The 25,348-nt window shown below is 44.7% G+C and overlaps 1 protein-coding gene across 5 annotated transcripts in view; it reads left to right on the top strand.

The window, feature by feature from the left end:
* Positions 1-25,348, top strand: part of TNRC18 (trinucleotide repeat containing 18) — a 139,647-nt gene that overhangs the window by 91,097 nt on the left and 23,202 nt on the right. For 3 of the 5 annotated variants that reach the window (XM_069983549.1, XM_069983550.1, XM_069983548.1), the window contains exons 20-25: positions 2,760-2,895; positions 2,997-3,114; positions 5,800-5,875; positions 7,766-7,801; positions 11,504-11,612; positions 14,858-14,974. In XM_069983549.1, the coding sequence (XP_069839650.1) occupies positions 2,760-2,895; positions 2,997-3,114; positions 5,800-5,875; positions 7,766-7,801; positions 11,504-11,612; positions 14,858-14,974 (592 nt within the window). The remainder of the gene's footprint in view (positions 1-2,759; positions 2,896-2,996; positions 3,115-5,799; positions 5,876-7,765; positions 7,802-11,503; positions 11,613-14,857; positions 14,975-25,348) is intronic. The other 2 variants (XM_069983552.1, XM_069983551.1) reach the window with 2 other exon arrangements.

Raw genomic sequence — 25,348 nt, 5'->3', positions numbered from 1 at the left:
AAATTTCCAGGATCAACTTACAACTTACAATTATCATACATTGTGATAATTGAAATGCGTGTGACAATCACTAAGCTCAGCAATTGAATGCACTTTGTTGTTAAGTGTTTTTAAACCCCTTCACGTCATCAATACTTATATATACATTCCTACTGCCGATGCCTGTGCAGTAGGAATGTGTTTATATGTTCCTGCTGTGAAGTGGTGTAAATGTGTGTGGGCCCACGTCAATGTGAGCAGCCCCACAGACATTAGTGTCCCAGAAGTCAGTCATAAAAACAGGCAGCCACTATAATGTAGCTGCCTATCATTAACCCCTTAAACACCTCAATCTATAGTGATTGCAGCGTTTAAAGAGGATGTACCACACGGTACATCCTCCTTTACCTGAACCCACGGATCGATCGGCGCCGGTGCCGCGGTCCGTTTTTCGGACCACCACCCGGTTCCCATGCACGGCGCCGTTCGATCCAGCGGTACCGGCCGGTGCTGAAGCACTGGAGGTCGGCCGGACCGCCACCAGTGGGAGGGAATTCCCTCCCCTGTATGACGCGGCTCCATTCATTCTAAGCGAGCCGCGTCATACAGGGGAGAGAATTCCCTACCACTGGGGGCGGCCCGGCCCGCCTCCAGTGCTTCAGCACTGTCCGGTACCGCTGGATCGAATGGCGCCGTGCTCGGTAACCGGGCGGCGGTCCGATCCGTGGGTTCAGGTTAAAGAGGATGTACCAGGTGGTACATCCTCTTTAAGGCAGTCAGTGACAGGAGAAGTACTGCAGGGGGCCAGATCACTTTCCCTGGCAGGCTGGGGTACTATAGTACTTAGCTCCATCTTGTCAGATCAGTAAACTTCTTATAGTGTCTGCTGTCAGGCAGATCGCTAATTAATACTGATAAACGCTATTCAATGGCATAGCATTGATCACTACGCAATCTAATGATTGTAAATATAAGTCTCCTAGGGGGACTTATAAAGTGTTTTTATAAAAGTTTTTAAAAATATAAAATATAACTCCCCCAATAAGTTTCCTCCTTTCCCATTGTACAAAAATGTTTTTTTTTTTTTAAATATACATCTTATATATCGTAGCATGTGGAATTGTCCCACATCTTAAAATATAACAATGTTGCTCCTGCACGAAATATAACAATGTTGCTCCTGCACGAAATATAACAATGTTGCTCCTGCACGGTGAACAGTGTAAATAAAAAGAGGGAAAAACACCAAGATTGCTGTTTTTTATATTATATATTTTTTAAAAAAAAATGTATAAAAGGTGATCAAAAATTTTATTTTTCATCAATATATAAGGATACCAATAAAAACTATACATCATGGCGCAAAAAAATCTCTAACTCCACTGTCTTACTGGAACGGTCATTGTACAGGTCATAGTTTTTCTTTTGGGGGAAGGGGGGGCGCTATTTCTTTTCCCCCTTCTCAGCTCCTCTACACCGTGTGTACCATCCTCTATTTATGTATCTCATGCCTGTAACTTTATAACCATTCATTCATACTGTGTCCGGTAGCTCCAGTGAGACATTGGTTTCCCTGTAAAGTGGGGTGCACACCCCTGACCTTAAGGTGTTGCCAACTAGTTTAATGGTTTTACATTTTTTGTGTACTGTATCTCGGTAATAAACTTTGTATATTTCTAATTTTCTGGTGTGCACAGTTATTCATACGTGCCTTTCTTTCTTTGCTTTATATATGGCACAAAAAATGACACCTCAACCAGCTCTGTAGGTGGAAAAATAAGTGTTATGGCTCTTAGGTGGAGAGGAGGAATGTTTCTTTATTGTGACCTTGACATCTCTGCATGAATGACCTTAGGTCATGAAGGGATTAAAATGAGCTCAGCAGTTCTGGATATTCATGAGAAGCAGAAAACTGCCCCACCAGTTGCTGATTGGCAGTTATCTAGCCATGCTGTGTATAGGCAGTCACCTGTCAATCAGTAGCTGGAGGGTGAGGGGAGTGGTGCGGCACAAATACCATTCTCCTGCATATTAGGAGAACGGCTCAATTAAATGATATAAGTAATACACCGATCTGGTGAGCATTCCTGTCCCTAGTTTATGCTGCCCTCATTTAAGGCTGCTCAAACTAGTAAAAGAGTGACAGATTCCCTTTAAAGAATACCATTTACACCCATTAAAAGTGATTAACCAAAAATATTAGCCACATATGTCACTAGAAAACGCCTATTTCATTCTTTTCCACTTTTTATACAATTCTTTTAGCTCTGTTGCCACTAAATATAAAGTCCTTTATCATGCAGGGTAAATGTGTAATTTCTCTTTTCCTTTCCAGTGCTTATGTCTGTGCTTTCTGTTAGGTTGGTGCACATCCTTGTGTGAAATCCCTCCCTCTCCAGCACACCCATCCTCATAAATATTCATCTGGTGCTCTGCAGTAATGAGCAGCTGGAGTGATGCAACTGCAGAGTGCCACCTCTATATTCTTGAGGAGGGGTGGTCTGGTGGTTTGAATCTGTGCACTGACTCCTGCTGTCCTGCCCCAGTGCACCAAACAGCCTACTTTACATATTAATTAAACCAAAGTTTTGACAAAAACGGTTCAGCATCACATGAACAATGGAAACAAGTTACAGTTTTACATATATACAGTTATACATACAGAACCCCTTTAGTATAAAAATGGTTGCTTAAATATTTTACCGTTTTTTAATACACCAAAAATGGTCAAACCAGGTGTTTTTAACCAAATGTTTGATTGCTTCATATTTTACCATTAGACTAAATGTGGAGCTGTCAGCAAACTCATGGAGAGTATGGCTGCGGAAGAAGACTTTGAACCAAGTCAGGACAGCAGCTTCTCTGAAGATGAAAATTTTTCTCCTCCCATTAACCCAGAAAGACCAGTTACACCAGGTAAGTATCCGGTAAATATAAAAATGATTACTTTAAAGTGCGTTTTTTACTTTTTTGTTTATTCATATTATGGTGATATTTTGTTTTGTTTTTGTTTTTAGCACCTCGTTCTTGTATTATTGATAAAGATGAATTAAAAGATGGCCTGCGTGTTTTGATTCCAATGGATGACAAACTTCTATATGCAGGCCATGTACAAACAGTTCACTCTCCAGACATGTGAGTCTGTGTTTTTCTTAAATTTCTTTAACTATACCATGCAATATATTTAATTTTATGATATATTTTTTTAAATTAGTATATTGAACATCTGCACCAAAATGTATGCCTTTTAAACTATACTGTTTAACTAAACAATTTTGGCTTAGGGTGTTTTCACACATACAGCATCTGCAGCCAATTTGATGACGCAGATTTGAAGCTGCAGATTTTATGCTGTGTTTAGTCATTAAAGAACAAAAAGTATTTTTTAATATGTTATTACTTTCTAATGTATATTAATTATGGGAAATGCACATATACTGCTATTTCCCTTAATTTAGTAGATCATGGAGACTTCAAATTCTCAGAAATTTGGTGACGTCACGAATCAGGGTGTAATTCCTATGGAGAGTCCAGCAGGGGGCGCACTATATATAGAAGTCAATGAGTACCATTGACTTTTATATATAGTGCGCCCCCTGCTGGACACTGTATTGAATCAAATGATGTGTATGTAAATATAATGTACAGTATGTTTTGATTGAATACATTTATGGAATACTTTGGGGAGCAAGTGTCCTTGCTCCCCAAAGTATCCCATAAATGTATTCAATGAATACATTTTGAGGGCACCGAGCAGGGAGGGAGAGAGGTCCCTATGCATCTAATTACCTCCCCCCTCCCTCCCTGCCCGGTGCTGGACACATATACACAGTACTACTCCTCCCATGATCTGCTCATGGTATGAGCAGATGATGGGAGGAGTAGTACCAGGGCCATCACTAAACAGTCCACGCACCCCCTCTCCCCGCCGGCATCATATCTGCACTGTACTACTCTCCCATCATCTGCTCATAGTATGAGCAGATGATGGGGGAGTAGTACCTGTGCTATCCCCATCACATCGCCGCCGCTGCGCCTTACACAAGGGCTGCTTCATGCTCCCTCCTCCGCTCCCCCCCTACTCTTAGCTTCAAACTAACTATCCTGTCGCTCACTTCTCGCCGCCGCTCTCTGCTCACACTGCATGCTGGCCGGGGAAAAGAGGGGGAACATTTTGTAAAGGAAAAATGTGATAACTTGTTCTTGTATGGAATTTTTTTTGATGTGATAATAAAGATTTTTTGAATAAAAAAAAAAGTCAATGGTACTCATAGGAATTACACTCCGGTTCATGACGTCACAGAATTTCAGAGAATTTGAAGGTTTAACGATCTACTAAATTAAGGGAAATGGCAGTATATGTGCATTTCCCATAATTAATGTACATTGCAAATTTGTCTAAATTTCCATAAGTAATAACATATTAAAAAATTCTTATCCTTTAAGTCACAATGACATCTGCAGTATCAAGTCTGCGCTGTCAAATCTGCTGCAGATCCTGTATGTGGTAAAGGACCCTTAGAAAGCAATTTTTGTAATATGCTGTTGGGGTATGTAGTTAATATAGCGGGACTTTTCATTTCTTACCCACAAGTGTTGCAGCCTTTAGGCAAGAATCTCAGCTCCATTAAAGGGGTCACATAAAATTGGCTGCATTGGGTGCACTACATACTCAGTTTTGTAAGTATTTATAACTGCACCATGCTTGTAACACTGAGATAGAGTTGCTCCTCTTTGGAATACTGCTGCTTCTTCCTGTGGGTTTATTGGGTCATAATCTACTACAGGACTTATTTCCTGTTTTTACCAATATATTAGGTATATTAGGACTGGACAATTGATCAAATTCAATTATTTTGCCCAGAGGCGCGATTTAAATTTTAGTCAAACTCGCAAATTAGAAAATTCTATTTTGGCCCTGCCCCTGGCAGATGCTCTGCCACTCACATGGGAGTGGGTAGTTCAGCTTATATTGTATTTGAGCAAACTGTGTCCAGGATCCTGTGCCACTGTTGTAAGCCTGTTGATTCTTCTCTCTCCTCTATGCGTCCTATTACACGGGGCAATCAGGCAGAATCTGGCAGATATTGCCCCGTGTAATGAAGACAATGATCAGCCGAGGAGCCGATCATCAGCTGTTCGCTGTCTTTCAGCAAGTTTAAAAATTATCGACGGCTGACAGTACATCACTCTGCGTAATCTGAGGTGCACGAACGGCGGCTGATGAAGCAGTATATAGAATATAGTAAAATAATACCTACATGTCCACACTCCGCTGTGTCCTCTCAGCTTCTCAACACTCACTACAGTTGCAGCTGATGCCTCTGTGTCCGTCTCCGAAGTGACAGGCCACTCAGCCTGTCTGGCTCACTGCAGAGATCTGTCAGCAGCAGCTCTGGTTAGTGAGGAGAAGCCCAGAAGGACCCCGAGGAGCATGGATATGTAAATAATACTTTATTATTTTCTATATGGGCAGCAAGGGCTGCACAGACATCACTAACAATATCTGTGCAGCCCTTGCTGTCACCCACCTTGCTGACAGCAGTGTGTCTCTAGACTCTGTCTATCTATCTATTACTCAACTAAGTCTCCACTGGTTTATGTTCTAGGATGTGTTTAAAATGAACAATTCTTAATGGCCTGTATTTTATTTGTGGCTAAGAAAATCTTTTTTTGTAAATTTTGTAAAAACTTGTAAACCTTTATTTCTGCAGGGGTAGAATTGCTGTGGAATTGAATGCTTGATGCTGGGTAGTTCAGATTCACCTTTACATTTTGTGACTCATTTTTTTTTTTTCCTTCTCTTATAATTTTCTCAAGATATCGTGTGATTATAGAGGGTGAGCGGGGAAATCGTCCACATATCTACAGCCAGGAGCAACTTTTACAAGAAGCTGTGAGTTATCCTTAAAAAAATTCAGGAACTGAACCATTTGTTTCAATTTGTTTTTCTGGTCAAATGGAAAACTCCCCTACTGTCTCCCCTTGCATTAAAACAGTAATAGAATGCATTTTCTCTTCTTACCTGCCTTACTCCCTTGCCGCTGCCATGACAATGTTAGTCCTGGCCGCACTGGACTTCCTTTTGTTGGTACCAGGATCCGGTGTCCCATCTCAGCCATTGATTTGCTGAGGGGGCAGGTCTTTGTACCAACATAAGGACATCATGACAACAGCACAGGGAATTGAGAAAAGTATAGATTATTATTTTTCCATTTAGCGGCATTGATCACAGATTAAAAAAATAAATAAATCTTACCCCTTTAAATCCTCAGCATGTCATATCAATTTTGGCGGTGGAAACACTGCAGATTTATTTTCAACACATGGGTCTCACTCACACATCAGTTTTTTCAGGACAAGGACCCATTGATTTCAATGTGGTCATCCACATGTCCGTTTTGATTCATTCTACAGAAAGTAGGACCTGCACTTATAGGGTCTGTTTTTGCGGAACAGAATTACTGATAGTTTTTACCAGGCTACACATGGATGCATCATCTGTATGCCATCTGTATTATACTAAAGCAGGCCCCACCCTGTGACCATTTATAACTTTCCATTTTTATAGATCCACCAAACTGATGCATCACTGATGACACACTGATGGTTTCATCAGGTCATCACTAATCCTGATTTCTGAGGTCCAAAAAGAAAATGTATGTGTCAATGGGGCCTTACGCCTAGTAATATGTTATATTTTGTTAAAATGTGGAGTCCATAATTATCTGCCAACAAGGGGTAGAATAGAAGTATTATAACGCGACATCAATGGATCTCTCTTATGGTTCCTTTGGATCTCTACAGGACTTTTCTTATGAGTGGAAACCTGCCTAAAGTTACCATGGGATGGCTAATGAATCTTTAAAATGGATTCTTTACTTTTTTGTCAAACTAAGTGAAGCTTAGCTTAATGAAGAGGATGTACATTCTAAAATACGTAGCTTGATTAAAAAAACGAAAACTCCAAAACAAAACATTTGTTCAATAAAGAATGAATTTTGAAGACTCATCTGCTGTCCAGTGGTAACTTTAGGCTTCGTTGGACTTTTCTTCATTAAGATCAGTTTGCATATTATGTATCAGGCAAATTGTCAAATGTCAAAATCTGAGCAACTTTGATGAGAGACGAATTGTGAAGGCTGTGTAACTGGGTCAGAGCCACTCCAAAATGGTAGGTGTTATGCAGTCTTTGACAAGGGACAAATTGTGGTAGCTAGAGTCTCTCCCAATCAGTGTGGGGTGCTGAAAGCAAGTAATTGGCAAGTCAGCATAACTGGACTGTGCAGCACTTGAAGGCAGTTCGGTCTGTGGAGTCACATCTTATTTTAAGGGTGCGTTCACACCTACAGGATCCGCAGCAGATTTGATGGGGCAGATTTGATGTTGTGTTCAGTTATTTAAATGAAATCTGCTGCGGATCCGGTAAGTGTGAACGTACCCTAAATCATATTGATGGCAGGGTACATGTGCATTTCTTACTTGATCATCTTGATAATAATTCTCTTTGGAAGACCAACCATTTTGAATGACAATATAAAGATTTTGCATTTGTCATTACATGTAACGATTATCGCGGTTTTTGAACGATAGTCACTTTGTGTAATAGGGCTTTGAAGGTCAAAATAAAGTCCTTTTGGAAAAAAACAAAACAAAAAAAAACCTTAACCCCTTAAGATCGGGCCTGAAATGACCTTAAGGACCGGGCCAATTGTCACTTTTGCATTTTCTCTTTTTTCCTCCTTGTCTTCTAAGACCCATAACTCTCTTATTTTTCAACCTACAGGGCCATGTGAGGGCTTGTTTTTTTCAGGATGGCATGGTAATATCATTTATAGGGTTAATTTGGGTCAAAAATACGATTCCGCAAATTTTGGGGGGTTCCGTGTTTACGTAATGCACTTTACGGTTAAACTGGCATTTTTTCTTTATACCGTAGGTCAGTCTGAACACAGCGATATGCATGTTTACTAGGTGTTCCAATGTTTTAATATTTTTATTAGCAGTAAAACTTTTTTTTTTTTTTTGCAAATAGGTATATTTAAAATAGCCCTATTGTGACTCTTATAGCGCTTTTATTTTTTCACCTACAGGGTCGTATGGGGTGTCATTTTTTGCAACACGATCTCTAGTTTTTATTAGTAACATTTTTGTCTAGATCACTTTTTATTAATTTTTTCATACATAAAATGTAAATTAAAAAAAACAATTCCTGCAGTTTTTTTTACCGCTTTTTGTTCTCGCTGTTCATTGTTTTATTTAAAAAAAAATCAGACAATTACGCACACTACGGTATATTATGTTAATTAATTTTATTATTTTTATGTGTTTTATGTATAAATTGGGAAGGGGGGTGGTTTTCACTTTTGTTCGGGGGGGGGGGGCTATGGGACATTTTTTAAAACTTAGTTTTTTGATATTTTTTTTTTTTTTTTTTACAATTTTTAAGTCCATTAATACATTGGTTTACATTCACTAATCACTGCTATGCCATAGCATACCAGGGATCAGTGTTATCTGTGATCTTCTGATAGAGCCTGCCTGTGGCAGACTCTATCAGAAGATCGGACTGCACGGAGGTAAGAAGTATACCTCCGGCAGTCAGGCAATGCGATTGGGATTGGGGGGTCCCGATCGGTAAGTGACAGAAGATGCTCCTGTCACTTACACGTCACGGTCTCAGCGCGATGGCAGCATTTAAAGGGTTAATGATAGAAGCCGGTCTTTACCCGCTATGGGGCGAGCTCAGCTTGTGAGCCCGCTCCATAGCTCGGGACCCTGAAAGGACGTACATTTACGTCCTCCTGCCTTAAGGCTGAGGCAGTGGGGGCTTAAATGTACGCCCGTGGTCCTTAAGGGGTAAAAGGGAATCTGTCAGCTCCCGGGCTCTACCGAAGGTGCTGACAGTGTGCTGTAACTGGCAGTCCCCTTGTAAGCATGGTGCATTTTGGTAATTTTCCGTGCAGTGGATTATGTACAATCTCACGTCTCCTACTGTAATTAAGTGTCAAAGATGAGTAGTTTGTGCCACTCTCTAGCACACCTAACCACTCCTTCCTCCTCCCTCTTCATGAATAATCAATGCTGCCCGACCTCCTGCTCGCTTAGCCATCAGCCAGTGTAGGCAGTTTATATCTGAAGGAAATACTCAAATATAGTTAAATCTCTGATCCCAAATGTGTTGGAGCTGTGGTCTAGAGGTAACTCGCCTGTCTAGAGACCTTCCAGATGTTTATTCTCTGGTTCAAATCCCCTGATGGAAATGAAAGTTTTTTTTTCTCATTATTGTGTAATTTTAAGGCTATGTTCAAACACAGTATTTTTGGTCAGTATTTTAAAACCAAAGACAGAAGTGGATTAAAAACACAGGCTATGTTCAAACACTGGAATTGAGTGGATGGCCACCACTTAAAGGGGTTGTCCAGCAAAAATCTTTCTCTTTCAAATCAACTGGTGTTGGATTTGTAATTTACTTCTAAAGAAAATTCTCAAGTCTTCCCATACTTATTAGCTACTATATGTCCTGCAGGAAATGTTTGTCTTTTATGAATCCCCATAGAAAAGTTCTTGTCTCGGCCAGAGATGTCAGCAGAGAGCACTGTGTCAGACTGAAAATAAAACATTTCCTGCAGGACACACAGTAGCATGCATGAGCATGAGAAGACTTGAGAATTTTTAATAAAAGTAAATTACAAATCCGTATAACTTTCTGACACCAGTTTATTTGAAAGAAAACGTTTTTTGCTGGACAACCCCTTTAATGACAAAAAATTATCATTACTTTAATACAATGACCATTACTTGCCTTTAAATGACAGCTATCCACTCAATTTCAACAGTGTTTGAACATAGGCTTTCTGTGTTTTTAATCTACTCCTGGTTTTGGTTTCAAAATACTGAGCAAATACTATGTGTGAACACAACCTTAAAAATTATACCTGAACGATGAGGGGGAAAAAAATAAAGAACTCAATTTTATTTCCTTCAGGGGATTTGAACTAGAAAATGAGCTGCTGGCAGGTCTCTAGAAAGGTGAGTTACCTCTTGACCACAGCTCCAACACATGGGCTCAGAGATTCTACGATATCTGAATGTTTCTTTCAGACACAACCTGCCTACAGAGGATTTGATTTTTCATGAAGAAGAGGGAGGGGGAAGGAGTGGTGAGGTGTGCCAGAGTGTGGCACAAACAACTCCTCTTTGACACTTCATTACAGTAGGAGATGTGAGATTGGTAATTTTCTGTGAAGTTAATTATGCACAAAGGCACCATGCTCACTAGGGGACTGCCAAAAACAGCTGACACATTCCCTTTAAGGGTAGTAACATTCCAGCCCATCTTCCATAGTGTAATAGTGCCAACTTCTGTTGAAAAGGTGGAGAAGGTGTGAGTAAGATAGTTGCTGTCCACTGTACTCTACTATACTAAAGTATCTGGTCATTGAAATACATTATGCATTTCTTTGCTAAAAGAGAGCAAATAAAAGAGAACTTTTAAAGAGATTGTCAGGGGTTGGCCTTATACGCTGAAAAATGTTAACTACAGCCTGACCGCAGCCCTGCTGCAGCTAAGTTAATAAAACAACAAACAGTTAACTCACCTGGGCCGGTTCCCAGCCTCCGTGCGTCGTCTTCTCCGCTCCCGTTCCCGGAGCAGCCAGTGTGACGTACACTGACTGCGCCGGGGATGCCCGAAGCTCTCCCGAGCAGCCGAGCGTCTAACCGGAGGTGCTTGGCTGCTCGGGAGAGCTTCTAAAGAATAACGGAGGCTTCGGGGGGCTCTGGAAGTACCCGAAGCCTCTGTCTTTCTTCCGAAGCTCTTCCAAGCAGCCAAGCACCTCCGATTAGACGCTCTGCTGCTCGGGAGAGCTTCGGGCATCCCTGTCGCAGTCAGTGTACGTCACACTGGCTGCGCCGGGAACTGGAGCCGAGAAGACGACGTGCTAAGCCTGGGAACGGGTCCAGGTGAGTTAGCTGTTTGTTTGTTCTTTTAAATGGTCGCCCCATACGGTGGGGATGCGGGCCATTTTTGAGCCCCCCCCACCCGACTTCTGAAAAGATTTTTCGGGGTTAAAAAGTCGGTGTATTGAATTGTATCCCCCAGAATTGTGGGCAGTGACTATTATATGATGCAGACAACCAGTTATGCATACCTGTTCATGTACAGTAATATTTCTTGCTGGCTTTTTACATTAATCATCATCACTGCCCTTGTTGCGTTCTCATTTTTATTGTCAGGTGATTGGACTGTTCATTATATAGAACGTAAAATACCAATTTTTGTTTGGCTTTGTGTTTATGCATTTATTATTGTCAGACTTTTGACCACATGCAAAATTCATCATTGCTATTACATCTGTCTATAATAGTATCTAAAACATTTGGCAACATAGCTGCTCATATTTTGTGCACTACTAAGAATGGCAGAGTAAAAATAAAAAAGTAATGGAAAATAGAAAAAATAGCTCTGGATTTTGTATGTGGGTAATCGCTCACATAAGAATTATTTTTTTGTTCTTGCTAGATTATAGATGTAAAACCTCCTTCTGTCCGCTATCTGCTTGAAGGAACAAGAATTGCAGCATACTGGAGTCAACAATATCGTTGTTTGTATCCTGGCACCATTGTGCAAGGTAATGAAGGGACACATGGAGATGCGTGTGTATCCCATGCTTCTGTTTCCTACTAAAACATGAACTACTACCATCAGAGCAAAGGTTTCCTATTTTACTTTAACAGGATCCATTCCTGCATTTCGAGAGAATCATATGGTTAAAAAAAAAACTAATAACGTAACATAGAGAAGGTACCCATGGGTAGTGACATTTGTATATAAAAAAATGTTTAATATGAATCAACATAGTTTTAAGACTGCTATGTTGTTTTTGTTTTTTTCATAGCTTATCTTCATATTCAGAGATGAGAAAAGGTGTGGGAATAAATCTCTGTGCTTTCCTCTGTATTAGGGATTCAGGCAGAACAGTTGAGGTATAATTTGTATTTGCTTTTATGTGAAATCTGATTTTTGAAAAGATTTTGAAAAAAAAAAAAAAAAAAAAAGGTACAACATCAAGTACAAAGCAATAGCCATGTGTAGCAACCACCGCTGGTTGGCCTAATTGGAACAAAAACATAAATGAGAAGTCAACAACTTCCCGTATCATAAATGCAACAACGCTTAGCAAATATGCATTTGCGAATAACGAACCGCTTAGGTAAATACCACTGCGATATGAAGAAAAACCATCAAAAAGAAAACAAGGCAATAAGTACGATATTCACTGTCCACTCAGCAATTGGGGACACGTCACATAAAATAGACAAGACAGACAAGAGAAAAAGGAAAGCAGGAACTGACACATAGAACTCCTCTCCGCCCGAGATCAGGGACCGCATATCTCAAGGGCTCGGAGACCGCCTCCGAGTCCGATCTACTACAGCCATCTGGGCGGGGGGGCTCAGCCAAGTAAGCGAGGGAATTCAGGCGAATCTTTGAACAAGATCTAACCCCTCCACACTTTGGAGTAGGCAGCATTCCGATCATGGTCTTCAGCAATGATCTCCTCATATCTACTAATCGCTTTAAGCTCTGTCAGCCGTTCAGTTATGGTAGGGCACACCGGGGTCTTCCAATGTCTAGGGATGACCATGCAGGCCGCCGTCAAGAAATGTCTCAAAACACCCTTCTTGATTGAGGAGATAGATCCGGGGATAAGGCTCAGCAGGACACATTGAGGCGTGTTAGCTATTCTCTTCCCTAAGTAAGTTTCATACATTTGAAAAACATGGTCCCAAAAAGGTTTTATGACAGGGCAGGCCCACCAGACATGCAAAATGCCCCCATCCACTGACCCACACCTCCAACAAGCACCTGAAGCAGACGGATACATATGGTGAATATCAGCCAGGCACCTATACCTCCTCGACAGGATTTTATAGTTTTTTTTTCCTTAGCGTGAGAGGCCACAGAGAGGCCATGTGTAAGAGTACAGATTTTCTGAACCTGTTCCTCAGAGAAAGTTATGGAGCAGTCTGCTTCCCATTTGCTGAAGAAAGGGGCACGACCCGCATTGCTGAGTGACTGGAGCAGCTGGTAAAGCCTAGAGAGGGTTTGTGGCCCAGACGCATCGGAAAGAACCCACTGGTCGAAATCAGAAAGTGCCCTGGAGTTGGTTATTTTCCAGCCATGAGATCGCTACATCAGGGTGAGCTGATTCAAGTGAATCCCTAAAAGGCAGAGCTCCCTGTGGAAACACCTGGTACAAGCGCACTCCAGAGGAACTACCCCATGCCAAGAAGGTGTGTCTATGCAATCCGGGCTGAAACCCAGGATTCTCAAAGAGCGGAGACATCCAGCCAGGTTACTGTGAGATATTGTGCTTGCGCACCCATTTGTCCCATATGCAAAGCACATGAGGAGCAAGGAAGGACCAAGAGGTCGAATTGCCCCGATTGCTAGGCACAAGCCATGGGGCCATGATCAGAGCAGAAGGGGCGAGCGACCCTTCCAGCTGTACCCACAACTTCATCTGAGCGGCATGCGACCAATCCAGTAGGCGGGTGAGAATCGCGGCCTCGTGATATAATTGGAGGTCTGGGATGCCCGCTCCTCCCAAATGCCGTGGTTTGGATAGAATCTTGTGCCCCACTCTTGAACGCAATGCCAACCAGACGAAGCGCGTGAACGCGCGCTAAAGCGTCTTAAAAAAGACTGCCGACACATGAATGGGAACAGTTTGGAATAGGTACAGAAACCTAGGGAGTATGTCCATTTTAAGTACAGCCATTCGGCCAAACCACGATAGGTATTTTGTGTGATAAGTCGCTAGCAACGAGAGTGGGGTGTAGTTGAGAGGGAAAAGAAGGTGAAGCTGAGAGGGAACTTGGATGCCAAGATTTGTGATACTTTCCTCCTTCCACTTAAAAGCGAAACCATGTTGAAGCCGCTAAGGGTATGAGAAGAAAGGGACACGTTGAGCACCTCAGTTTTTGACAGATTTGCTTGGAAATTACTCAACTTGCCAAATCTGTCATGATTTGTATTTGCTTTTAAAGGAAACCAATCATGCCAAATATGCCCCTAATGATAAGGAAACGTTCTGGTGCATCATCCAGCACACTTTCCAAACATCCACCTGTACCCTCCGTCCCCTCCTTGATTACACCGTAATCTTACTTTTTCGAAGTCCCGTGCTGTATGGTAATTAGCTCTAACTAGTCATGTTGGGCTGAACTAGTCACTGTCCTGGGCTGTTTCGAGCGCTGTAATCGCGCCCAGGGGGGCGTGATTCAAAGACCTGCACTCTGCTGACACCACCCTGCGCTTGCGTTCCACATCGGCTGTGCTGCAACGTCTTCAGCACGCCGCGCAGGCACAGTGCGGCAGGAGAAGACACTGACGTAGTGCGCATGTGCGGCATGCTGAAGACATTGCAGTGTCGCCGACGTGAAACCAGTCCCTGGGACGTGGAACGCAAGCATCGGTTGACGTCTTTGAATCACACTCCTCTGGGCGTGATTACAGCGCTCAAAACCGCCCAGGTCCGTGACTAGTTCAGCCCAACGTGACTTCTTAGAGCCAATTACCATACAGCGCGGGACTTCGGAAAAGTAAGATTACGGTGTAATCAAGGAGGGGACGGAGCGTACAGGGGGATGTTTGGGAAGCGTGCTGGGTGATGTACCAGCACGTTTCCTTATCATTAGGGGCATATTCGGCATGATTGGTTCCCTTTAATTATTACTGTCCTTGACATATGTAAGTAATGGTGCCATACTACACTTTTCAGTCTAATACCATAGAGCTGTTTTCCCACATAACGTTTTTGGTGCAATTTTGCAAAAAAGCTTTGTGTTTTTTTTTTTTGTTTTTTTTTAGGAAATGTGGACCAGGATGAGGATACTGATCTTGTATCTGTCGAGTTTGATGATGGTGATACAGGGCGAATTCCATTGTCTCATATTAGGCTGTTGCCTCCGGATTATAAAATACAGTGTAAGCTCACCATGAGGACATACCATGTTGTTTAACTTTTATCCCCATGAAATCGTATAGGGAGAGTCTTCTAATAATGCCATAAACCTACCAGTTACCACCACAGCAGGTTCTCCCTTAGAGTCCTGCATGTAGTGGCCTGGTGCTTCCAGCAAGCATGGGCTGACAACCATTAAGGCAACTGCATACTCCATAGGGCTGAATGCATTGCACCAGGGGAGGAACCAGGCCAGGGTACCCAACCAACTTCTTGACGCCACTGCAGCCAAACCACCAATCACCTGTGCCAGTGCTGCCAACAGCCTGGAGGGGGAGAAAGCTATAGTGCATACAAATGCCCTAAAGGTATAGGGCATACAAATGCCAGCTGGGGCACTGCACATGCGTGGCTGTCAGGGTTGTCAGATCAGTGGCAGTAGCAATATGGATAGGAGTTCAGTTGAGGCTGGGTCAAAACGGATCAGTTTTTTTGACAGACACAGAAACGTAGCCGACACTACTTTTGTGTCCGTTAAAAAAACGGATCCGTTTTGATCCGTTTTTTTTTTTTTTTTACAACGGAATTCAATGGAAAAACAGATCAAATTGGATGCACACAAATGCATCCGTTTTTTTTTTTCATCCGTTTTTGCAAAAAAAGGATGAAAAAACGGATTGCAAAAACGCAGTGTGAACCTAGCCTTAGCTGGACCGTGTCATTATAGTTAAAAGAATGAAAAGAGCAACTGTAGTGCTGTCCCTTTAAGAACAACTTTAATACCGTCCCTTTAAGAGCGGCTTGTGTACCGTCCCTTTTTTTTTGTAAATTGTTTATTTATCATTTTCAATAAATTTTACAGAAAAACATAGAAAGTAGAAAAGTGTCAGTAACTGAAATATCACAGGTAAGCAGTCATCTCAGCATATTCGGGAGAAAAAAAAAAACAAGACCTTATATAGGCACATAGCATGAGCGCCCTCAGGCCCTCGGTACCGCGAAGCTCAAGTCAGTGCAAGAAAGACTACAATCATGAGGACGTGTCACATGTTACTCAGCAAAATTACGAAGTAAATATAATCAAGAAGTATAATTAAACTAAACCAGAACAAGAACAAGACAAACAGGGGAAAGACAAGACAGACACATCAGGGAGTCAAGGATACAGTGGAAGTCGAGGCCCTAGTGGTCGTCATGAGCTGTTCATAATATACATCCCATAAATCCCATATCTGCTTAAACTTATCAATACGATTATCGTTGGAGGCCGTAAAGTACTCATTCCTCCGAACGTCCTGTATTCTGTTGACCAATTCCATGGCCGACGGAATAAGGGATTGCTTCCAGTATCTAGCTAGTAAACACTTTGCCGCTGTCAGGAGATGAAGAAGCAACCTAGCCGATCTTTTGCGCATGGCTTTGGGCGGCACATTCAAAATATATACGTTAATGGATCTAATGGGATGTCCTGGTGGAAAACGGAGGCCAGGATTCCTCGTATGCCCCCCCAGTAGGGCGTTAATGAGGGACAGACCCAGAATATGTGCGTAAGGGTACCCTGCCCCACATTACATCTCCAACAAATGAAGGGGGTCGCTGGGAATAGACGGTGCAGTAGATCCGGGGTATGATACCAATGGAACAATATCTTGTACTGGTTTTCTCGGTACGATATACAGGACGATGATTTAGCTGCTTGTGACCATATGATCTGCCATAAACTCAGAGGGATAGGTCTGCCTAAGTATTGTTCCCATTTACGCAAATATGGGTGGATACAGTCCGTGTCGTCTGTAGGGGCGTTTAGAATAGAGTAGATGGAGGATATGAGGCCCTTAGTTGCTGAGGAGTTTTTGCAAAGAAGCTCAAACATGGTGGGCCTGGCAAAAGGTTGGCCGTCCGTGATGGTAGCAGCAAAGAGAGACAATTGCTCATGAAAGGAAGCCGCAGACAAGGGCAGGCTAAACCTCTCTCTGAGAGTTTGGAATGGCAACACCTTCCGAGTGAGCGGGCATGCCACATCAGCAAAATGAAATAAGCAAGCCATTTGCCAGGGCCACATGACAGTTCGATCATAGCTCCCACACAGTAAATCAGTGTAAAGGAAAGGAGTAAGGAGGGAGGGGGTGGACTTGAGAGGAAACTTATTAACCGCCATTAACCAGATCTCTCTGGTGTGCCTCATAGGACCCAGAAGCCAGTCAGTTGTACCCGCATAATCAGGGGACCAGATCAATTCACTAGGGTGTATGGGCGCCATCCAGAGCTTCTCGATCTCGGTCCATTTGTTATAGGCCTGGAGTGAAGTCCAGGACGCTATCCTACGCAGGTGCACTGCTATATAGTATTTGTACATATCTGGGAAGGAAAGGCCACCATGGACCCTTCCCGCGCACAGAACAGATTTTGACACCCGATGGCGCCCCCCACCCCAAACAAACTGTAACAGAGAACCCTGAAACCTCCGTAGGGCCACCCTCGGGATTGGCACAGGGAGCGTCTCGAGCAGATATAAAAAACGGGGGAGGACATTCATTTTTACCGTGTTTATTCTCCCAATAAGAGAAAGAGGTAAGGCGGACCATTTAGCCAACTGGGCGGCAATGTCACGAAAAAATTGAGGGAAATTTTGTTTATAGATCGAACGATAGGACGGGGTGAGATAGACACCTAAATAGTGGAGACCATCTGTCATCCATTTATACGGGTAGGACGATTGAAGGGATGCCATCACGGTGGAGGAGAGGCGCACCGACATAGCTTCAGTTTTTTGGGGATTAATTTTGAATCCCGAGAGGAGACTATATTCCGCTATTAGGGAGTGAAGATTGGGGAGGGAGGTCAGCGGATTTGCAAGGGTAAGAAGGATATCATCAGCGAACAATGATAATTTAAACTCCCTGTCTCTGACCATTACCCCCTTAATGTCAGGGGTAAGGCGAAGTTTTGCTGCAAGGGGTTCAATACTAAGGATAAACAGTAGCGGGGATAGGGGACACCCCTGCCGGGTCCCGTTATGAATCTGGAGAGGCGCTAATGTAGCATTCGGTAGACGTACCCGAGCCGTCGGGGTGGAGTATAAGGCCCTGACTGTCTGCAGAAAAGGCCCCGAGATGCCGTACGCCTCTGAGGCCGCAAACAGGAAGGGCCAACTGAGCCTATCAAAGGCCTTCTCTGCATCCAGACTAAGCAGCAACCCTTGTGATTCAGTTCTGGCAAGGACGTCCACCAAATCTACGGTCCTCCGTGTGTTGTCTCCCGCCTGACGATTCGGCACAAAGCCCACTTGGTCGGCATGTATGAGAGTCGGCAGGAGTGTACCCAATCTAGTCGCTAGAATTTTGGTGAAAATTTTAAAATCCGCATTAAGTAATGATATTGGTCTGTAACTAGCAGGGTCAGAGGGGTCCTTCCCGGGTTTGGGTATCACTGTGATAAAAGAATCTAGCATGGTAGAAGGGATTGGGTCCCCACCCCCAAGAAACGAATTAAAGAGGGAGGCCAGGGGGAATAACAGTAATCCCGAGAACGTTTTATAGTAAATGTATGGCAGGCCATCCGGCCCGGGAGATTTTCCAGAGGGTAGGTCTTTTATTACATCTGCTATCTCCTCCTCCGTGATGGGTTCATTAAGAATAGATAAATCAGTAGGGGATATTCTGGGCAGGTGGCAATCCGCTAGATAGGATAGAAGTAGATGATCCCTCTCTGTCGGATCCGTAGGAAGCGAGTTGGGGAGAGAATAAAGAGAGGCATAGTAGTTTGAGAAAGTGGAAGCAATATGGGTGGGGTCATATTGTAAGTTGCCAGTTTAGTCTTTTACAACAAAGGGGGACTGTCGGGTCCTACGGTCCCTAAGTTGAGAGGCCAGTAGTGTGTGGGCCTTATTGGCTTTGTCATAGTATTTATGTTTGGTGTACGACAGCACCGGGTTGCCCGCAATGTGGCCTCATCTTTCAGGGAGTTACGGATGGCTACTATCTCCCTAAGAAGGGGGATGGTGGGATCGCGAGCCATAAGGGCCTCCTTTTGTCTTAGTTGTAAGGTAAGAGAAGCTACTTTGGCCTGGGCATCCTTTTTAAGTCGTGAAGAAAGGGCTATGCAATTCCCCCGAAAAAACGTTTTGTGAGCCTCCCATAACATGGCAGGGGCGGAGACACTGCCCGTATTAATCTGAAAGTACTCTCTGAGACCTACCTCCAAGACCTCTCTATGGGGAACATGCTTTAGCAGCATATCATTTAGGCGCCAATGGCAAATCCTTTGAGTATGTGGTAAGATAGAGATGTCTAGGGATACAGGGGCATGGTCTGACCACGTGATAGAGTGTATCTCAGACCGCGTGGTGGAGCGCAGGCCCGGCACATTTCCCAGGAAGAGGTCTATTCGGGTATGTGTTGAATGGGGGTGTGAGTAGAAGGTGTATGTTTTTTCCATGGGGTGACATGTCCGCCAGAGATCAAATAAGTGATGTGTTCTAATAAGTCTACGAAAGGCTGAGGATAGTTAGGCCGTGTTCCTGGGGGGGGCACGGGGAGGTATCGAGTGTCTGTCCCAAGTTTCAGAGGGCACTATATTAAAATCCCCACCCACCAGCAATAAGGACGGAGGGAGCCGGGATATTTTAGCCAGGATTCTTCTAAGAAAATTTAACTGTTCATCATCTGGGTTCCTTCCAGCTTCCCTGTGATGATAATGTATCTACCCTGGGGATCTATCTCACTAGTCTCGACTTGGAGCGGACAGGAGGCCCCTATCAGTATCGCCACTCCAGCCCTTTTCTTATCTTTTGGTGCAGAGTATGTATTGGGAAATTTGTGAGAAGCAAACTTAAAGGTACCTGACCCATCATGGTGCGTTTCCTGTATAAACGCTATATCTGCGTGTAGCTGAGTCAGCTCCCGCAGCAAAAGCCGTCTCTTAAGATCTGAATTCAAACCTTTTCACATTAAGGCTAACTATGCGCACCATGATGGGTCAGGGGAAGGAAGAACAATCCAAAAAAAATACCTGGTCCCCACTAGGTAGGGAAGGAGTGGAAACGAACAGGAGTCCCAGCGAGCTCCCATCCATCGTGCGGTGCCCCAGCGATGAATCGAATGTGGTGGATCAGCTAGGTTGCAAGTAACTTCACAATACTGAGGGTAGACTAGGGAATCCCACTGAAGATCCACAATACTGAGGGTAGACTAGGGAATCCCACTGAAGATCCAAACAGAACGTAAGGGGGGTGGACAACACAGAAAGACAAGACATAGAGGAGAAGAAGAAAAAAAACAAAACAAAGTTAACATCAAGGTAATAACAAGAAGTATACCAGGGGAGGGTCCTGCCCAGCCCTAGTGCCAGCTGGAGATGAGCACTGAATAGTATCATACACCTCTGGGTGGTCGGTTCAATCCCGAGCGTCCACCATAGAGACCGTGAGATCTGCAGCTGGCAGAGGGGGAAAAGTGGCAGAAGCGAGTCAAGCAGCAGCACATTTTGTATAGGGAAAAAAATAGCATTCATCAATAACCTGATGGAAGCTAACATTAAGAGGGTCTAAACCAACAATAACTATGATCAGCTCCCAAGCTGCCTTCGAATGTGGAACAAGGTGCGGTATCGAAGATGCTGATGCCGAACCCACGACATGAGCCTGTGAGGGAAATTTGAGGTAGTTCATTACATATCAACCGTGCGGTGGTGTCGGCCAGGAGATTTGCGCTGATTAGGAGAGGAGCCCTGAGCCAGGCGTTTCCTAGTGGCGGAGACCTGTGTCCACACGGGCGGAGGTGGTGGTGGTGGCGGAGTCAGCTCCCAGGGTAGCAGTCGAGGAACATCTATGTCAAGGGTGTTACAAAACATTTGGAGGTCTTCGGTCACCCGCAGGGTGGCAGATTTGCCATTGTGCCGTGCTGTAAGGCTGAATGGGAAGCCCCATCTGTAGGGTATATTTTGGTCACGCAGGATCTGTAGTAAAGGACGCAGCTTCCTTCTTTTCTGCAACGTTACCCAAGAAAGGTCGGGCAATATTTGGAGTGGTGCTCCGTCAAAGTCTATGTCACGTTTAGCCCTGGCTTTTGCCATGATGGCTTCCTTCAGGGTGTAGTCTGTTACACAGCACACAATGTCTCTTGGCAGGGAGGAGGCGTCTCTGGGGCGCAGCGCCCTGTGTGCTCTGTCCAGTTTGACTTTGTGACCTTGCGGGGCGTCCAGGATTTGGTTAAAGATGGCCTCAACTGTATCATGGAGATCATTATCACGAGTGGCCTCCGGTAAACCCCGTATCCGAATATTATGTCTATGGGCACGGTTGTCTATGTCCTCTAAGTGCCTTTGATAATCACAGATGGCGGCATGCTGTGAGGAGATAGTAGAATGAATTCCTGAATATATCCACGGGTATGATCGTGGTCATCCTCTACAGTCTCTATGCGGGTTTGCATGGATTTTAGATCCTGACGCATTATGGCAATTTCAGTTTTGCAGGCCTCACGTACCTCAGATATAAGGGATCTAAAGTCCTCGTTAGTAGGGATGTTATGTAGTAAACGGGACCATCTATCTTCCCCCATCATATCACCTTCAGAGGTGGTGGATTGTGAGGACCACCATCCCCCGGGTTCTTCACCCATCTCCCTTCTGTGAGATGTGAGGCAATGCTGGTCTCGTGCATTGAAGGTCGGGCGGGTATGGGGCTCAGGAGGCTTATCATGGAGGGCCGGGCCCCTACACGTACTCACACGTTGTGGTTTGGGCTGTTGGACCGTATCTGCGAGGGTCCCACTGCGTCCCGATCTCCCCTCTGCCTGTGACCCGTTCAGGGCGGGCGGCGTCATCCCTCCATCACGTGACTCGCCATCGTCCTCATCCGCCATGTGGTCAGGCCGGAACGGTGTGGCGGTGGGCCGCAGTGTGCTAGAGGTCTGCTTTGCCGGCGGTGTGTGAGGAGGCAATGGGAGAGGACCTCTCGGTGCCGGAGTGCAGGCGGGAGAGCAGTGAAGTGCCCCGGTAACAGGTGAGCCTGGGTCCGATGCTCTACGCGTCCGCCTAGTGGACGCCGGCGCCATGTTGGATTCTCCCCGCTGTGTCACAGTGTGGAGATAGGAGTCCAGGGGACCCGTAGATGAGGTGCCCTGCGGGCCAGTCTTCGTGGCTGACTTCTGGGACTTCTTAAGGCCCATAGCCGGTGGGTTCAGGCAGGTTTTGAGGGTTATTAACCGCAGTTGAACAGCAGCAAGGAGCGGAGCACAGAGCTAGGCGTCTGCTCTCATCGGCTTCCGGTCACGCCCCCGTGTACCGTCCCTTTAAGAGCGGCTTGTGTACCGTCCCTTCAAGAGCGACTAGTGTACCGCCACTTCAAGAGCGACTAGTGTACCGCCCCTTCAAGAGCGACTAGTGTACCGCCCCTTCAAGAGCGACTAGTGTACCGCCCCTTCAAGAGCGACTAGTGTACCGCCCCTTCAAGAGCGACTAGTGTACCGCCCCTTCAAGAGCGACTAGTGTACAACTTTAATACCGTCCCTTTAAGAGCGGCTTGTGTACCGTCCCTTTAAGAGCGAATGCTACATCACCGAATCAGCTCTGCTGTGTCATGCGGGTATCAGCTCTGCTACATCACTGACTGACCTCTACTACATCACTGACTGACCTCTGCTACTTACAATGGTAAAGAACATTGCTTGGTTACCATGACAATGTTCTTATGTCAGTGGGACAAAATCTTTAAGGACCTTCCATCTTCTACATCTTCTATTGGCCAATAGTGGAAATGTAACTGTGTGGATGTTGTGAGGCATTGACTTACAAGTACTTAAAATTTCTATTGGCTGCTATATTTCAGCTATTTGCGTATGTGCTGTGATTGGCTGTTAGCATTTACAATGTGCCCATTATTTCCTATGCGCCATTATTTTCTATGGGAAATTAGGGGTCTTTAAAGAGTCACTATCGTTGTTATTTTTTTTTTTTTTTGCTGAAATCAATAGTCCAGGCGATTTTAAGATACTTTGTAATCGGGTTTATTAGCCAAATATGCCATTATCTGCATTTAAAAAGCCTTTTCCCAGGTCCCCCCCTCCTCTTTTCCATCCACTGCAAATTGTGACTTGTTGCATCAGACGTACCCAGTCTGGTCTATAGAGAGGGGGGAGGAGGAAGGAGGGAGTTAGCAGATAAGAGGATTACTGGCACTGATCTGGCTGAACTCTATGATCAGAGCTCAGAGAGGTCAGTGGTGACTGTCAGAGGAGATAAAGGGTGAGGTATTTGTAGATTAAGGCCCCATTCACACGTTCGTGTCAGTTTTTACTGTCAGGAAATCCTGATCAGTAGACCTCAAATGTCACCAGGAAAGTATCAGGATTTCCTGACAGTAATCCGTTTTTTACCATCAGGAAACCATCAGGAAAAACCGTCAGGATTTCCTGATGAGATAATATGGTCTAGTATGCCAACATAAATCACAGGTACCCACACAGCCCCTAGTGTACCTGGATGGCCACAGGCAGCAGAAGTACAACTCCTTTCATTACCTGTCGGCAAGGCATGATGGGAGTTGTACTTCTGCAACCTGGATGGCCGCAGGCTGCAGAACTACAACTCCCATCATGGCCTGTCAGCAAGGCATGATGGGAGTTGTACTTCTGCAACCTGGATGGCCACAGGCTGCAGAAGTACAACTCCCATCATGACCTGTCAGCAAGACATGGTGGAAGTTGTAGTTCTGCAACCTGGATGGCCACAGGCTGCAGAAGTACAACTCCCATCATGGCCTGCCAGCAGAGCATGGTGGGAGTAGTAGTCCTAAGGGGAAATCTCACCTGTCCTGGATCCTGCTCTGTCGGGGCCCGGGGCAGAGTGCAGTGCAGAGGTCGCGGCGGCGGCCCGGTGGTGAGTTCACGGGGGTGGGGGTGGTTAGAGGGTCAGATGACGGAGAGCCAGAGGTCCGGTGGTGAGTTCCGGGGGGGGGGGGTTGGGAGGCGGCGGGGGGGATCTGCACCGCACTCTGGCCGGCCAGCCCTGTAGTGCCGGGCACAGTGTGCTGTGGGGGGCGCGGGGGTATGCGGGCGATCGGCCGGCGGCCAGAGTGCAGGGCGGGTGGTGGTGGGATTTCAGGCAGTCCTGTGCTGAGGTCCGGGTCCGGGGCTGGCTCTCTAACAGTCCGGAATCGCCGGCACTTTCCTGATATACATCAGGAAAATGCCCGTGATTCCAGCGCTCCCATAGACTTCTATGGGGCGTCTGTGCCGGATTTCCGGACGAAAATAGGACAGGATCTAAAAAATCCGGTCCTATTTTCCGGAACGGACACCCTTCCGGAAAAATCCGGAAGGTTGTCCGTGTCTAATGTTAGCCTATGAGTCCGGAAATCGGTCCGGATTTCATGATAAGAAATCCGGACAGATTTTCCGGACGTGTGAAGGGGGCCTAACTCTTTGTTGTCCTGTTTAGGTCTTTTATTTAGCTCTCTCCATAGGAGGACAATGAAGACGGGGAAGAGCTTCAAACTGCTTTTTCATAAAAAAATGCATTTTTCGGCTAATAAACCCAATTACAAAGTTTCTTAAAATCGCCTGGACTATTGATTTCTGCAAAAAAAAAAAAAAATTCACGACAGTGACACTTTAAACATGAATTTCTTAAACACGACAAATCCGATTGAAACCAGAAATAGATACCTCAGCTGTCACCGCCGAGGGCTTCGAAATGCAGTTCAAACGGAGTCTGAGCAGGTTCAGGCTGTATTAAACACAGAAGGATAGCCCGAACAAGAAGAAGAATATGGATTACAATGTAGTGTTTTTTTAAGCACTATAATAACAGGGCAGAAGCTGCCACAGGTCGATCTTCATGAGCAAGCAAGCAACGACCTTTCAGGTCAATGCTCGATTGCTTCTCGTTTCCCACTCGCTGCCAGCAATATTACTCAAGCTGTCAGCGAGCGGGTTAGTGCAGGGTTATGGGGGGCTGATCTGGGGAGCCCATAGGACATAGCGGCAGTCTTCTGCTGTCGCTCCTGTTGCACAGAGTGACGGCAGCAGATCATTGCTATCTTAGTCATGTTGAAAGACAACGATCAGCCGACATAGTTTGTCAGCTTATTGTTGCCTTCTATTACACAAAGCGATTATTGCTCGTAATGGCCAATAATCAGCCAAATACGGCCACTAATAGCTTTGTGCAATAGGGCCTTTAGAAGCTACGGTATGCCTATTCTACATCTCTATGATGTCAGGTTTCTAGGTTTGGAGGAGGTCACGGTAACTAGGGCTTATTTTTGGAGTAGGGCTTATATTTTAAGCCTCCTCCAAAAACCCTGGAAAATTAAGCTTGGGCTTATTGGGCATATGCGTTTATTTTTTAGAGAAAAGGGGTTTATCGCAAGACATACATTTGTGATTTATAAATAT

Source organism: Dendropsophus ebraccatus, chromosome 9 (genome assembly GCF_027789765.1).
Source record: "Dendropsophus ebraccatus isolate aDenEbr1 chromosome 9, aDenEbr1.pat, whole genome shotgun sequence".
Lineage (NCBI taxonomy): Eukaryota > Metazoa > Chordata > Amphibia > Anura > Hylidae > Dendropsophus > Dendropsophus ebraccatus.
Note: the sequence above shows the minus strand (reverse complement) of the source record. Positions and strands in the feature narration are given on the sequence as shown.